General features: G+C 45.5%; 1 protein-coding gene across 5 annotated transcripts in view; it reads left to right on the forward strand.

Annotated features, from left to right (window-relative positions):
* ZNF831 (zinc finger protein 831) overlaps positions 1-14781 on the forward strand; it is a 97232-nt gene that overhangs the window by 43141 nt on the left and 39310 nt on the right. For 4 of the 5 annotated variants that reach the window (XM_037811866.1, XM_037811864.1, XM_037811862.1 and 1 more), the window contains one exon: positions 12676-12821. In XM_037811866.1, the coding sequence (XP_037667794.1) occupies positions 12676-12821 (146 nt within the window). Of the gene's footprint in view, positions 1-12675; positions 13163-14781 lie in introns of those variants that run through there. The other variant, XM_037811867.1, reaches the window with a different exon arrangement.

The raw sequence follows: 14781 nt of genomic DNA on the forward strand, positions 1-14781 counted from the left end.
ACACAGGGGCTCCTTCTTCCTCCAGGGAAGAGCTTGGGCCGGAGAGGCGAGAACTAGGGCGAGGGGAAGGTGCGGCAGGTGCCGCCTCTTGGCTCCGGAGAAGCAAACCTCCACGCCCAGAGCACCTGTGGCTGACGGCCAGCAAGAGAGCGGGGACTTCAGCACCACGACGGCAAGGAAATGAATTCTGCCACCAAGCAGTGAGCTGGGCAGAGGACCCGGAGCTTCGGGGAGGCAGGCAGCCTGGCCCGCGTCTTGGTCCGAGCCTCATGAGACCCGAGCAGGGGACCCAGATGAGCTGAGCCTGGGCTCCGGGCCACGGAAATGGGGATGATAAACAGGTGTTGGCGTAAGCTGCTCAGTTAGCCATAATTCACTACACAGCATGGAAAACTGATACAGGTACCAGCAGTATTCCCATTTTATAGTCGGGGAAATGGCGCCCTGGAAAGTGGAAGTAAATTGACCACTACCACACAGCTATTTAGGGCCAAGATTCAGACCCGGACACTGAGCCCTGGAGTTGGCTTTCGGAGGGTGTTGTGAGGATTCCAGGAGGTCAGGCATGGGAAGCCCTTAGCACGTGCCTGGCACATGGTCAGTGTCACCCTCATTGTCCAGCATGGGAAAGTGAGGCTCAGAGAGGGGGACAGGTTCACCTGAGGCCACACAGCAAGCTCAAGTCTGGGGCATTTGTCCCCACTCCACAAAACTGGTTCTAAACCTGGTTGTTTTTTGCAGCTTTCACATCTGCAAGAAGGAGAGGCCTTAGGGCAGTAAGAATGGCCTCTGAGTGGTTGTCACTGGGGCAAAGGCTGCTAGGCCAGCTCCCAGGGAGGGCAAAACCCACTCAGTGGCCACTAAATCACTCAGGCCTGCCAGCAAGAGTCTGATTTATGGGAACCACTGCCCCGAGCAGGCCGAGGCCGTCAGGGTGCTGGGAGATCCTGGGAGGGAGCCCAGTGCTTCCGAGAGGCAGAGGCTCCTGTGCACTTATCTGGAGATGGGGCCAATTCCAGTTTCTTTCTTTCAACAACTTCTAACCTTTGGACCAGATTTCAGGAAGTGATTTCTTGTTTATGATACCATCAGATCCTTGCAAAGGTTTTCTGAGGTGAAGATTTTTATTGTCCATCTTCTAGATAAGGAAACCCTCCTCAGAGAGCTTGCTTCAATGGTGTATTATTTTCTACTCTGGGTAACAAATTATCTCCCAGTGGCTTAAAACAACACCCATTGACCTTCTCACATTTCTGGGGGGTGGGAAGTCCAGGCATAGCTGAGCTGGGTTGTCTGCTCAGGGTCTACCAGGCTGCATGCTCTTCTGGGAGCACAGCAAGGGGAGTGGGTGCTCCCGAGTTCCCCCAGCTTGTTGGCAGAGTTCATTTTCTTGTGGCATAGAATTCGTGACAGTGGCTTCTTTAAAGCCAACAAGAGAAGAAGCTTCTCTTGTGTGGGAGAACGCTGCCTCCACTCTCTCCGGCTGGTCTCCCAGGGTGCTGTTTTAACGGGCTCACCTGATTAGGTCAGGCCCTCCAAGAACATCTCCCTTTTATTGGCGACTTTAATTCCATCAGCACAATCCCTTTACCTCTGCCACATTCTGTTGGTTAGAAGCACGTCCCCACTTCCACAAGGTCTGACTCATTGCAGGAGGGGTGTGTGTGTGTGTGTGTGAGTGTGACAAAGGGCTTCCCATGCTCTCCCAGCTGATAGAATGAGGGCTTGAATCTGAGTTTTCTGACTCGGTGGTTTCCGTCCTTACACTCCTGGTGAGATGTTGCCAGGACTTGAGTTTTAACCACTGGGACACAGCTTCGACTGAAGAGATGTACATAAGGGACTAGTTTTTAAGGAAAGGATTCTCTGTAAAAGCACATTTCTTATTAAGCCACTAGTTCTGTAGCTTTGACTGCGAAGATTTGATAAAGGAGACGACCAACTCAGCAATAATTTGTTTTTTTTCATTTGTTTTGCCCACAAAGTCTCCACTTTAGTCAACTTCCTGGGGGTGGAGTGGCATGGTTAGATGATAGAGCTGCCTGGGGAAATGTGCTCCCCAGCAAGCGTTTTCACGTCACCAGTCTTGAGACACGGGGCCTTTGTGCCCAGTCCTGGGTCCCGGTGCTGGGAAAATGCTAGAAGGCAGCCCATTCAGGGGGCCACACATGGAGCTCAGTTTTCCTCTCTAAAAGTTTCCAGAAATATTAATGTTGTGTCATATTTGTGTCTGTGGCTTTTAAAACATAAAGAAATAAAGTAGAACAGATGATTACGTAGTTTCCTTCGCCCCCTCCCTCCTTTCCTCCTTCTACTGGGGCAGCCACTATTGTGTGTTTGGCATGAATTATTTCATCCTTGTTTCCCACTTTTACTGCAAGTAGATGTATCCACCAATAATATGTATTATTGGATTATGTCTTTAAAAATGGATATGAATGATACCACACTGGCTATATCATTCTTAAATTTGTTTTTTGTTGTTTTTTTTTAATTCAGCATTGTTTTTTAGAAGATCCAGCTATGTTGGTACTTGTAGGTCAAATTCACCCATCTTACTGCTGTCAGTAGGCTGCTTTTTACTTTCCCTCCCTCTGTTTACGGAAATTTAGGTTGGTCCAAATGGTCCGTGGACGTTGCAGTGAGCATCCTTATGCAAGAGGTTTTCTAAGAAGTCTACCTAAAAGTGGAATTGCTGAGTTATAAGATAACCATGTTTGCACCTTTGCTGGTTATTAGCAAATTGCTCTCTAGGGAGGCTGCATCGATTTACATTTTCTTCAGCTTTCAGTGAGAGCTTGCCCTTTCTCCAGATCCTTACAAGTACTTATTGTCAGAGTTTCAACATTTTGCCGATTCGATGACTACAATTTGTAAGATTCTGTATCTATCCTAGATTTATATAGTCTTTGCCTGTTTAAATAGATAGATAGATAGATAGATCAAACATCTTGTCCCAGTCTATTACCTCGTTTTAAGCCATTTATTTATATTTGCCTATATAATTGCCCACATCATCCCTCTCCATTCCTTTTTGAACCTCAGATCTTGCTTCCATGATCCTTTTCTTCTGCCTGAAGTAGATTGTTCAGAACATCTTTTACAGAGGAAAACGCTTTCAGTTTTTATTACTCTGAAAAATGTATTTACTTCATCCTTGTTGCTGAGTGGTATTTTTGCTGGGAATACAATTCTGCAAATAGAACTTTGGGTTGACAGTTATATTTCTCTCAGCATACCAAAGCTCTTACTCCACTGTCCTGCTTCCATTTAGTGGTGGAGAAGACAGCAATCAGTGCATGCAGCTGTCCTTGAAGGCCTTTTGTCTCAAGCTGCTTTTAAGATCTTCTTTTACACTTTGGTGTTGCACAGTTTCACTTAGATGTGTATAGGGGTACGTGCTTCCCTTTATTTGTTCCACTAAGAATTCATGGGACTTCGTGACCTATGGATTGACATCTATCTGGAAAATTCTCAGCCATCATTCTTCAAGTATCGTTTCTCTACCATTCTCTCTCCTCTCTTTCTGGAACCCTGAAATAACGTACGTTAGACCTTCTCACGCCTCTGTCATGTCTCTTAACTGCTCTTTGTTTTCAATAAATGTGTCTCTCTGTGCTATAATCCGGATACTCTGCTCAGATGTATCTTTAAAATTTTACCAATTGTCTTGATACTCTGAGTTTTTTTTTTTTTGAAAACAGCTTTATTGAGGTATAATTGACTTTTAATAAATTGCACATATTTAAAGTGTATGATTTAATAAGTTTTGACATCTGTATACACCTGTGAACCTAATAACACAATTAAGACAATGAACATATCCGTCTCCCTCGAAAGCTTCCACATGCCTCTGTCTCATCCCTCCCCTCCGCCGTCCCCTGCCACCCTCCCATCCCAGGCAACCCCTGCTGTCTGCCACCCCCTTGGATTAGTTTCCATTTTGTAGAATCTTGTAGAAATTAAATCCTCCTACATCTCCTCTTTTTGGCCTGGCTTGTTTGCCTCAGCATGGTTATGTGTTGCGTGCGTCATCAGTTGCCTCCATCTTACTTGTGAATAGTGTACCACTGGTTGGTTTATTCATTCACTTGTTGGTGGACTTTTGGTTTATTTCTGTTTTTGGTCTGTTACAAATAAAATTATTGTGAATATTCATGTACACATCTTTGTATGGACAAATACTTTGAATTCTCTTGGGTCAACACCGAAGAGTGGACTGGTAGGGTCATGTGGTAGATGTAGGATCAGTGTTTTAAGAAGCTGCCCAACTGTTTTCCGAGCATTGCTGACATTTTTCTTCTCCACTAGCAGGCCTGAGCCTTCTGAATGCCCCATGTCCTGGACAACACTGGGTCTAGTCATTTTAAATTTTAGTCATTCTAATAGATGTGTAGTGGTGTCTTGTAATTTTAATTTCCATTTTTCTAACTACTGATTCTGGGCATCTTTCACATGTGTTTATTTGTCACTCATGTATCTTCTTTAATAAAGTGTCTATTCAAATCTTTTGCCCATTTTAAAAAATGGATTGCTTGCTTTCTTATTGTTGAGTGTTGAGAGTTCCTTATATATTTTGGTTATAAGTCCTTTATCAGATATGTGATTTGCAAATATTTTCTTCCAGTCTCTGGCTTGTCTTTGTATTCTCTTTCCAGCATCTTTCAAAGAGTAGAAGCTTTTAATTTTGATGAAGTTCAATTTATCAAAATTTCTTTCTTTTGTCAATTGTGCTTTCAGTGTCATAAATAAAATATCCTCATTGTAACCCATGGCCACAAAGATTTTCCTCCTGAGTTTTCTTCTGAAATTTTATGCTTTTAGGTTTTACGTTTAGGCCTGTGATCCACTTTCACTGAATTTTTGTATATGGTGTTGTGATTGGATTTAAATTCTTTCGCATATGACTATTTCATTGTTCCAGCACCATTTGTTGGAAAGACTATCCTTTCTCCACTGAATTTCCCTTGAATTTTGGTAAAAATCAGTTGATCATATATATTTGGTCTATTTCTGGGCTCTCTATGTTGTTCCATTGATTTATTCATCTATTATGATTCAAATACCACACTCTCTTGATTACCTTAGCTTTATAAGTTGTCTCCAAGTCAGTTTAAGTTCTCAAACTTCATTCTTCTCTTTTCAAAGTTGTTTTGGCCATTTTACATCTGTTCTAGTTTGCTAATGCTGCGGAATGCAAAACACCAGAGATGGATTGGCTTTTATAAAAAGGGGGTTTATTTGGCTACACAGTTACAGTGTTAAGGCCATAAAGTGTCCAAGATAACACATCAGTAATCAGGTACCTTCACCGGAGGATGGCCAATGGTGTCCAGAAAACCTCTGTTGGCTGGGAAGGCACGTGGCTGGCGTCTGCTCCAAAGTTCTGGTTTCAAAATGGCTTTCTCCCAGGACGCTCCTCTCTAGCAAGCTTGCTCCTCTTCAAAACGTCACTCACAGCTGCACTCTGTTCAGTCTCTTTGAGTCAGCATGTTTTACATGGCTCTACTGATCAAGGCCCACCCTGAATAGGTGGGGCCATGCCTCCATGGAAATATCCCATCAGTTATCCTCTACAGTTGGGTGGGGTGTATCTCCATGCAAACAACTTAATCCAAACATTCCAACTTAATCCCCACTATTATGTCTGCCCCACAAGATTGCATCAAAGAATATGGCTTTTTCTGGGGGACATAATACATTCAAACCGGCACAACATCCTTTGCATTTCCTTATGAATTTTAGAGTCAGGGTATCAATTTCTACAAAAAAAGCCTGTTGGAATTTTTATTGGCTATGTGTCAGATGTACAGCTCAATGTGGGGAGAACTGACACCCTAACAAGATTGAGTCCTCTGATCTGTGACGATGGCGTATCTCCATCTTCGATCTGCTTTAGTATGTCTCGGCCCGTCATACTGCCCTTACATGCCCTTCGTCAGGTTTATCGATGCTTCATATTTTTGATGGTATGGACTGTTTATAAAATGTCAATTTTTGATTGTTTGTTGCTAGTATATAGACATAAAATTGATTCCATATATTAACTTGAATCCTGAGATCTTGCTAAACTTACTTGTATCTCCTTATAACTTAACATTTTTGTTGATTCCGTAAGATTTTCAACACAGATGATCATATTGTCTGCAAATGTGACCAGTTTTACTTCTTCCCTCCCAATCTAGATGCTTTTTATTTCGTTTTCTCACCACTTCACACCGGCTGGAACTGCGAGTGCTGTGCTGGGTGGAAGTGGTGAGAGCAGGATCCTTGCCCTGTCTGGCAACCGCTGGGAGATGCCTTTTATCAGATCCCTTCTATTCCTGCTGTGCTGAGAGGCTTTAATCAGGAATGGAGGTTGGATTTTGGTAAATTGTTTTTCAGCACGATCATATGGGTATTCATTTTTCATTTGTTAATACATTAAATTACATCGATTGATTTTTGAATGCTACACTAACCTTGCATTCCTGGGTTAAACTCCACTTGATCATGATGTATTATATATTGTTAAATATAAATTCTTAGACTAAAATATATCTTTTAGTATGTTGTTATATTCGATTTCCCAAAATTTGTTAATCATTTTTACATATGTATTAAGGAGAGATTTGGGTCTGTGGTTTTCTTTCCTTGCAATGCCTGTCTGGTTTTTGTGTTACAGTCACTTTGGCCCCACAGAATGAGTTGGGAGCTATTGCCTCCCCTTCCGTTATCTGGGAAGGTTTGTATAGTACGGGTATTAGTTCTACCTTCCACCCATGACGCCAGCTGAGCCTGGAGTTTCCTTAGCAGGAATGGTTTTAACTATAGATTCAGTGTCTTTAGTAGATACAGAGTTATTCAAGTTGTCTATTTCTTCTCAAATGAACATTGGTGGTTTGTGTCTTTCAAAAAATTTGTCCATTCCATCTAACTTATAGAATTTTGGGCTTAAAGTTGTTCAAAATATTTCCTTATTATCCTTTTAATATTTGTGGACTCTGTAGTGATAGCATCTCTTTCCTTTCTGATATTAATCTGGTTAGTCTAAAGTTTATCAGTTTTCTTGAACTTCTCAAAAAATCAGCTTTTTGTTTAATTGATTTTTTTTCTATTGGTTTTCAGTTTTTTATTTCATTGATATCTGCCTTGATCTTTATTGTTTCTTCTCTTCCATTTACTTTGGGTTGTATCTGCTCTGCTTTTTCTAGTTTCTTAAAGGTAGAAGCTGAGGTCATTGATTTGAGAACTTTTTTCCTTTTTGATACAGCCATAGTGTTGGAATTTTCCCTCTAGGTACTGCTTTAGCTGCATCTGATGAATTTTATTAGGTATGTATTCAGATTCATTCAGTTCACCACGCTTTCTAATTTCACTGTTGATTTTTTCTTTGGTTATGGTTTATTTAGAATTGTGCTCTTAGTTTCCAAATATTTGTGGATTTTCTAGGTATCTTTCTGTTACTGGTTTCCAATTTAATTTCATTTTTCTTAAGCCATCCTTTGTATGACTTAGAATATTTAAAAATGTATTGAGACTTACTTTATTGCTGCAGATGTAGCGTATCTTGGTAAATATTTCACGTATACTTGAAAAGACTGTGCATTCTACAGTTGTTGGGTAAAGTGTTCTATAAATGTGAAGTAGATCAAATTGACTGATAGTGGTGCACACATTTTCTATGTCTTTATTGAGTTGCTGCTCACTTATTTTGTTAATTATTGACGATATTGAAATCTCCCACTGTACTTGCGGATTCATTGATTATTTCCTTGAGTTCTATCAGTTTTTGCTGTACATATTTTGCAGTTCTGCTATTTGGCTCATGGATGCTTAGTATTCTTATGTCTCTTGAAGAACTGATCCCTTTGAAATGAACCTCATCATCCCTGAAATATACTTTGTCTTATATTCACATAGACACTCAGGTAGACTTTTTGGTTATAGTTATGGTATATTTTCATCCATCCTTGTATTTTGAATCTATTTGTATCTTTATATTTACAATGGAGTGGTTTCTGTTTAGGAAGTTTGGGTCTCGCTTTTTAAAATCCAATAATGACAATCTCTGCATTTTAATTAGCATGTTTAGACCATTTACATTTAATGTGACTATGAATGTGATTAGGTTTCAATCTATCATCTCATTTTTTGTATTTTTATTTCTCCTATCTGCCTTTTGTTTCTTTTTCCTCTTCTCAATTCAGTTCTCAGCTTTTACTTCGAGATTTCTGACTTCGCTTGGTTTTGACTTTTAAATATTTCTTACAACCTAATCAGGACATTAATATATTTAAATATAAGTTTTTAAAAATTTATATTTTAACCCACATTTTTAGTTGTTTTCACTATGAATGAGTGTAGTGGTCATCGATTGGGTTCTAATCCACTGTTGTGTGGGAAATGGAAATCTTATTTTTTTAGCCTTGTTTATGATCCTTTTATCATTAAGAAGAATATAAATTTTGATGTAGTCAAATGTAGCTATCTTTTCCCATAAGATTATTACTTTTTGGTCTTATCTAAGAAATCATTCCTTACTCCCAATCTCCCTATATGACAAATACACAGTTATATTCTCATATATTTGCTTCTTCTATGAATATAAAATATATATTCTTATATATGAACATAGGATATATATTCTTATATGAATATGTGTGTGAGTGTGTGTAAAGTAAGGTTTTACTTTTATTTTTGTCTGTATAGAAAACTATGGCCCATAGCCCAGTGTGTCTTTTGGCCTGTTTTTATACTGTCTCACTTGCTAGGCATGGTTTTTAAAATTTAAAAATGTTGCCAAAAAAAAAAAAAAAAAAAGGAAGAGAAAGGAAAAGAAAACAACAAAGAGTATATATGAATACATGACAGATTGTATTTGGCCTGCTGAGTCTAAAATATTTATTAATTGGCCTTTTACATAAAAGTTTGCAGACCTTGGGTTAATGCATTTTTACCACTTATTTGTTATATTGTAACTGCTATTTATACTTGGGATTTGTTCCAGGGCTTTCCATTCTGTTCCATTTGTCTCTTTGTTTTCTACCACTCCAAATACACACACTGTAATGGAAATGGCTGCTTTTATTTATAAAACTACATGAGTTAAAGGAGGGGGGATTTAAAAGTGCTGGATCCATTTGCAGAGTGAAAATGGAAAAACAGAGAAAATTCATACTTGGATGCCTAATTGCCCTGACAGTAACTAGATGTCCAGAGATTCAGAGTGCTCACAAAATACGTCTCTGCCATGCCTAAAGCAAGCCCTGGGCCATGGAATTGGATTTTCTTGATTAATTTGTAAGTGTGTGCAGTGCTGTACGAAGCATGCAACACTCAGAGATGAGCTCTAGGAAGCTTCCAGAGACGGAGCAATGGATCGTGCAGTCCCAAGTGAATCGAAATGAGCAGGGAGGAGACGGGGGGTCAGAGGGGGGAAGGATGCGCTGCAAGCCCTCAATATACCTCAGTCATTAAGGGGAGAACATGGCATCCAGCAGTTTTCCTTATAAAGTGGATGCTTATCTGGCTGAGGCGTGTCTCCTCATTTTAGTTAATGGGCAATTTACTCATTCAATGAAGCGAAGTGAAGGCACGAATCTATGGCCGTAGTCCCTGGGTTGGTGGCACCGAGACGCTTTGTCACATTCACCACAGCCCTGGAAGCTTTGACTTATCAAAGCGGCCCCAGATCACTGCTTAGTGGGATACAGAGGGTTCCCATGTCTTAGCACTCCACTTCTATTTCTCTTTGCTTTGTGACTTCCTATAGGGTGAAGAGAGGAAACAAAGAGAAATAATATGACAGACAGTGCGTATTTTTCCCCAGAATGAGCCTGTGTAAGGCAGGCCAAGGGAATCTGCAGGCCCCCCTGCTTGGATCCGTCTTCCTCCCTCAGGCATGGCTGATAAAAGGGGCAGCGGTGGTGGGCAGCATGGGGTTGGGGTAAGCGAGGCAGCCCGTGGGCCTCAGCCAGCTTCCAGACGTGCTGCTCACCTCACCCTGCTTCTCTCATGAGCTGCCCCTGGGCTCCTGACCTGGGCCAGCCATCCCTTCTCTCAGGTCTTTCAGCAAAGAGGCCTTCACAGCAACTTCTGCTCTGCTGTAGCTAACTCAGAGCAGGGAGACTTTTTTCTGATTGGTTTTGCACGAGGCTGACAAATAAAGCTATGTTGATCTCACCTGAGTGCTGATAGTGTCGGCTCTTAAAGGAAGGCCTGTAGAAAGGAAGCAAGAGGGCAGAGGGTGCTCCGCGTGAGGAGCTAGGTTTAAAATCTGGCAGCTAATTAAAAAAAAAAAAAAGTCACTACCCAGCCCAGCCCAAAGCAGTAAATGAGATGTGCAAACCTGGACAGATCTTAAAGACAGAGCCTTGAGTAGAAGTCAAATACGAAAAGGAATGAGATAAGGTACAGGAGGATGCCGAGCAAGGATGTGGCGTCGAGTGCCCGGCCTCGGCCTGGTCGCACGGGGGGCTCTGGAATGTGAATTGCACCTGCTCGGAGGTGAGGGGGCTGAGCTGTTACACCCTGAGGCTGTCAGTCAATGGCTAAGGGACCCTCCGGTAGCATCTCCGGGCCAGGCGCTCCCATCAGCAGGCCGTCCTGAGAAGGCCAAGTGTGGGCCTCAGCAGCTGGCACCCCAGGAGCTGGCCGTGGGGGTGCAGCCTGGTGAAGACAACCGAGATGGGCACCCGCAGCCTCTGCTCCCAGACGGGAGGCCTTGCATGGGTGGTGACGGCAATGAGCCCACAGCCTCGGTCCACCAGGAATTCTGTTCCCCACGTGCTGCTGCTTTGGGAGGGATTGCACACAAACATACTAGGAGGATCCAGGAGAGAAAGGAACAGACACTGCCTATGACTAAGCAAACTATCATTTTGAAAACAGTGTCAGGGTCCACTTGGGCTCTCCCCTCGGGCAAAAGGGTCCAAATTCCAGTTTACTGAGATCAAAATTCAGGGCATGGTTTCTCCTGGTGCTTTTCTTGGTGACTCTGTTGTGTGTTCATTTTCTTAAAGCAAAGCCGCCCTGCAGTTCAAGCTGTGTCATCCTTGGCACCTGCAAGCTGTGGCAGCTACTTGCTGACCTGGGGCCAGAGGTGGTGCATGGCACTTAGAGGAGCTCTCCTTGTGGGTCCACCTCCTTCCCCTTGTCCCTGCACTTTGAAATCACACACTACCCGGGCCCAGCAGGGGTTTGTGATCAGCCAAACAGCAGCCCTGTCTCTCCCTACCCTGGCTCTGATGGCTCTTTCAGGAGTCTGTGGTCTGGACAAGCAGAGCCAGGCTGCTTCAAAGAGCAAGCCAGGCCCCTGGGGCAGGACAGCCCCTGCCCAAGCTGGGGAGACCCCAGCACAGGTGTGAGAGGAGACTTTCCCACACGCCTAGACCCCAGAAAAGATCCCATTGCTGCTGGCAGTAGAAAGCAGTGCTCAGGAAGATACTGCGGAACGCAGGTCTTATATTAAAATCCCACCAGCAGCCCTGGTCATTGGGAGACCGTGGCTGGCTCTTGGCGGTGGCTCAGACAAATGAAGAATGCAGTTGGCCAAGCAGGTAGCTTCTCTTTCCTCTCAGCCCGATGGTTCTGATGAGCTTCACTGGGAGCAGAACTCTTGTAAACTGAGGCATGTAAAAGGAAGGGAATCTTTGTGGCTGGCCATGCAAATTGAAGCCATGCAATGATTTGGCCTCTGATGGTGGCCTCTGTCGAAAGGGGACAGAGCACAGGGCCACACATTCTGTGGGTTTTAGGGCTGCTTGGGGCGTTGGTCTTCTCGCCTGCAAAATGGGGGTGCTAGACCTGACGGCTGCTCCGCTGTGGGTTGCACACTCCCACCAGTAATGGAATTGGGGCTTGCCCCTGATAAATGCATATTCATTTGTTTACTAATTATACATATGCCCTACTATTGATATTCACCACACATGACAAAGTGCATTTGACCACAGAAATCAGAAAGTCTAGATGAAAAGAAATATACATGGAAGTTCCAATATTTTCTTCCTCCACCTCTGTCTTGTCCTTCCCCTGGAGTGAGAATATTCCTTTTGGGGAACAAGTAGGCCAGGAGACTCCGAAGGGCTCATCCAGATGGAAAGTCTGTGATGCTAATGTTTTTGAAGAATGTCCTGCAGTCCTGTGCTATCCAGGAGGGTCGCCTGCCACACATGGCTAGCTGAATCCATTAAAATGAAGTAAAATTTAAAACAGCTCCCCAGATACACTCCCACGTTTCAAGTGCTGAGTAGCCACATGGGCTAGTAGCTTCTGGATCAGATGGCTCAGATTATAGAACATTCCCATCATCACAGAAAGTTCTGCTCAACCTTCTGCCTATAAGTAGGCAAGACCATATAACTCAGGGTTTAATTACAGCAACTAACATTTATTAAGCATGTCCCGTGTGCCAAGCAGTGTGGGAAGCATTTTAGAAGCACTGTCTCGTTTCATCTCTGCAACAGGCCCATGAGTTGTATTATTATCGTCCCGGAGTCACCAGACGGGGACAGTGAGTTGTGGGTGGGTAGAGCTGTCCGGCCAGTTAGAGGGAGAGTCTGTCCTCCCCCAGGAACTCCATCCTGACCTGGGCCGTGTGCTCCGAGTGCCACCCCTTCCAATTTTGCCGCGGATCAGCTTCCGGGCAGGTGTTCTCGGGCTGGTTACTGCACTGCGCTTCTCTGCCCACAGGTACAGAGGGAGCTTCCTGCAGAGACGCGTTCAGCTGCGAGCCAGCCGACTGCACAAGGTGGCTCTGAGAAAGGGCTGCCACCCTCACCGGCTCGAGAGGCCAGACCCAAGCAGGACCGGCCCCCAGGTGTCTTCAGAAGTGGCAGGTAACACTGTCCTTGGAGGTGCCTCCTTCACGGTCTCACACGGGGTCCCTCACGGGTACCAGACCCCGCCAGGGGCTGAGGATGCAGGGTGAGCAGGAGCCAGCCCTGGTTGCCCTCGGGGGCTCCAAGCACGGCAAGGGGACAGGTACGTGACAGTGACACAGGTGTGGCATCCACGTGCTGATCACAGTGCCTCTACAGTAGTGGATTCCCGGGATGGGAATCCTGAGAGGCTGAGGCTGATGCCCGGTCCATAGGCGTCCTTGCGAGCTGGCCTCGCGGGCCAGGATCAGTGCTCGGCACAGTCACCCCAGCACCCAGGCAAACATGGAGGAGTGTTCTCGGTGCCCCCATTGTCTCCAGCCTCTAAGAAGGAAGGTCGCTTGATTTTTCCACCAGTGTGAGGCTGAATGGCCAGTGGATTGGTGGGCAGCATGGGAGGTGGGCATCTAAGTTGTTGGGATGTGCTGAGAGTTCACTGCTCGTGTGGGAAGTGGGAAGGGGTGAGCCTTTTCCCAGCCCAGAGGAAGGTCAGGAAGAACTGATGGCGACTGCTTCCCGGAAAGGGGTTACTTTAAGCTGAAATCACTGGGCAACCAGGGCAAATGGCTTCTCGTCTCTGGACCTCAATTTTCCCCGCCCTTCCCCCCTCCCCCAGGGTCCCCCAGCAGTTAGGAGCCCAGGCTTAGCTTTGCTTGCAGGGTGTTGACTGGGAAAGATGGAGACCATCTGTGAAAGGGCTCAGGGCCCCATCTGGCCAGCAGTGACCGAATCACCATCCCCTTGTGACTGGTTGTTGTCCATGTGGCTCAAGGGCTGACCCTGGGGTCTGGTGTCTGAGGTTTTGGTCCCTGAAGATTGTGGCAGGGGGTGGGGGCCTCCTCCACCACTTTGTGCTGCCCCTGTGGCCCCTGCAGGCTCGTGGCGCTTCTGTGCTCTCCCCACCTCCCCAAGCCCCAGCCCCCAAAGCCCTCTCGGCGGGTGGAGACAAGGGCTGTCTGTTCCTCAGTGGGCGATGAAAGCTAAAGTCAGGCAGGTGCCGATGGCCTGCTGTGGAAGGGAAAGCCTGGTCCTTATTAAAGAGCTTCAAGGATCAAGATCCATCCAGGAGAGGCTGGGAGGCAGTGGGGTGGGGGTCTGCGGAAACAGATCAGGAGTCCTGGCTTTGCTCTTTCTTCATTTTCCACGGCACCCTGAGCCGGTGACCCTCCTCCTTCTCCAGGAGATACAGTCAGTGGAACTGTGGGGTGTGCTTGCTGATACCACCCCAATGGAGGGCATCTCAGGGCTAACCCCCAGGACAAGAGTGGGGTCTCGCCTGTGCTGAGGGCAGAGGATGCCCTGTGACAGCTGCAGGTGGCTTGGGTGCTACGCCTGTGCTCTCCAGACACGCCTCACGTTCCCCTTCCTCTTGCTGGGCACTTTTCCAACTCCCAGGCCACTGTTGTCCACCCGAGTCCCTCCTAGGTGCAGGGCACGACTCAGGGCACCACAAGATAGAGTTGGGGTCTGATTTCTGGATGCCTGAGGACCCCACCTTTGGGGGGGGGGCTCTGCAGGGGCCACAGAACTTGCTGGCTGGTTCTTCGTTCCTTGTTTCTATGGACCCCATCCCCAACTTTACCCAAACCCAACCCTGTTCTTGAAATTTCATTCATGTTGGGGTGTCTGTGACTGCTGGTAGTTCAGACGGAAGACCTTCTGTGGCTCTGGCAGAGAGATGGAAGCCAGCGCTGTGTTAGTAAACGGGGCAGGAGGCTCCCCGTGGACACTGGTGGAACCAACAGGACCAACAGGGGTTCCTCCAGTTGCCCCAGACGGTGGGCCCCCAGCTCCCTTCCCAGCACCTTCCAGAGGGCGGCGCCGAGCTGCCTCTAGGGAACATCACCCTCCCAGTTTGCATCCCTGGGCTCTGTGCTATGCACTGAAGAGTAGGAAAAAAAACACAATCCCCACTGCC

The sequence above is a fragment of the Choloepus didactylus genome, chromosome 19 (genome assembly GCF_015220235.1).
Source record: "Choloepus didactylus isolate mChoDid1 chromosome 19, mChoDid1.pri, whole genome shotgun sequence".
Lineage (NCBI taxonomy): Eukaryota > Metazoa > Chordata > Mammalia > Pilosa > Megalonychidae > Choloepus > Choloepus didactylus.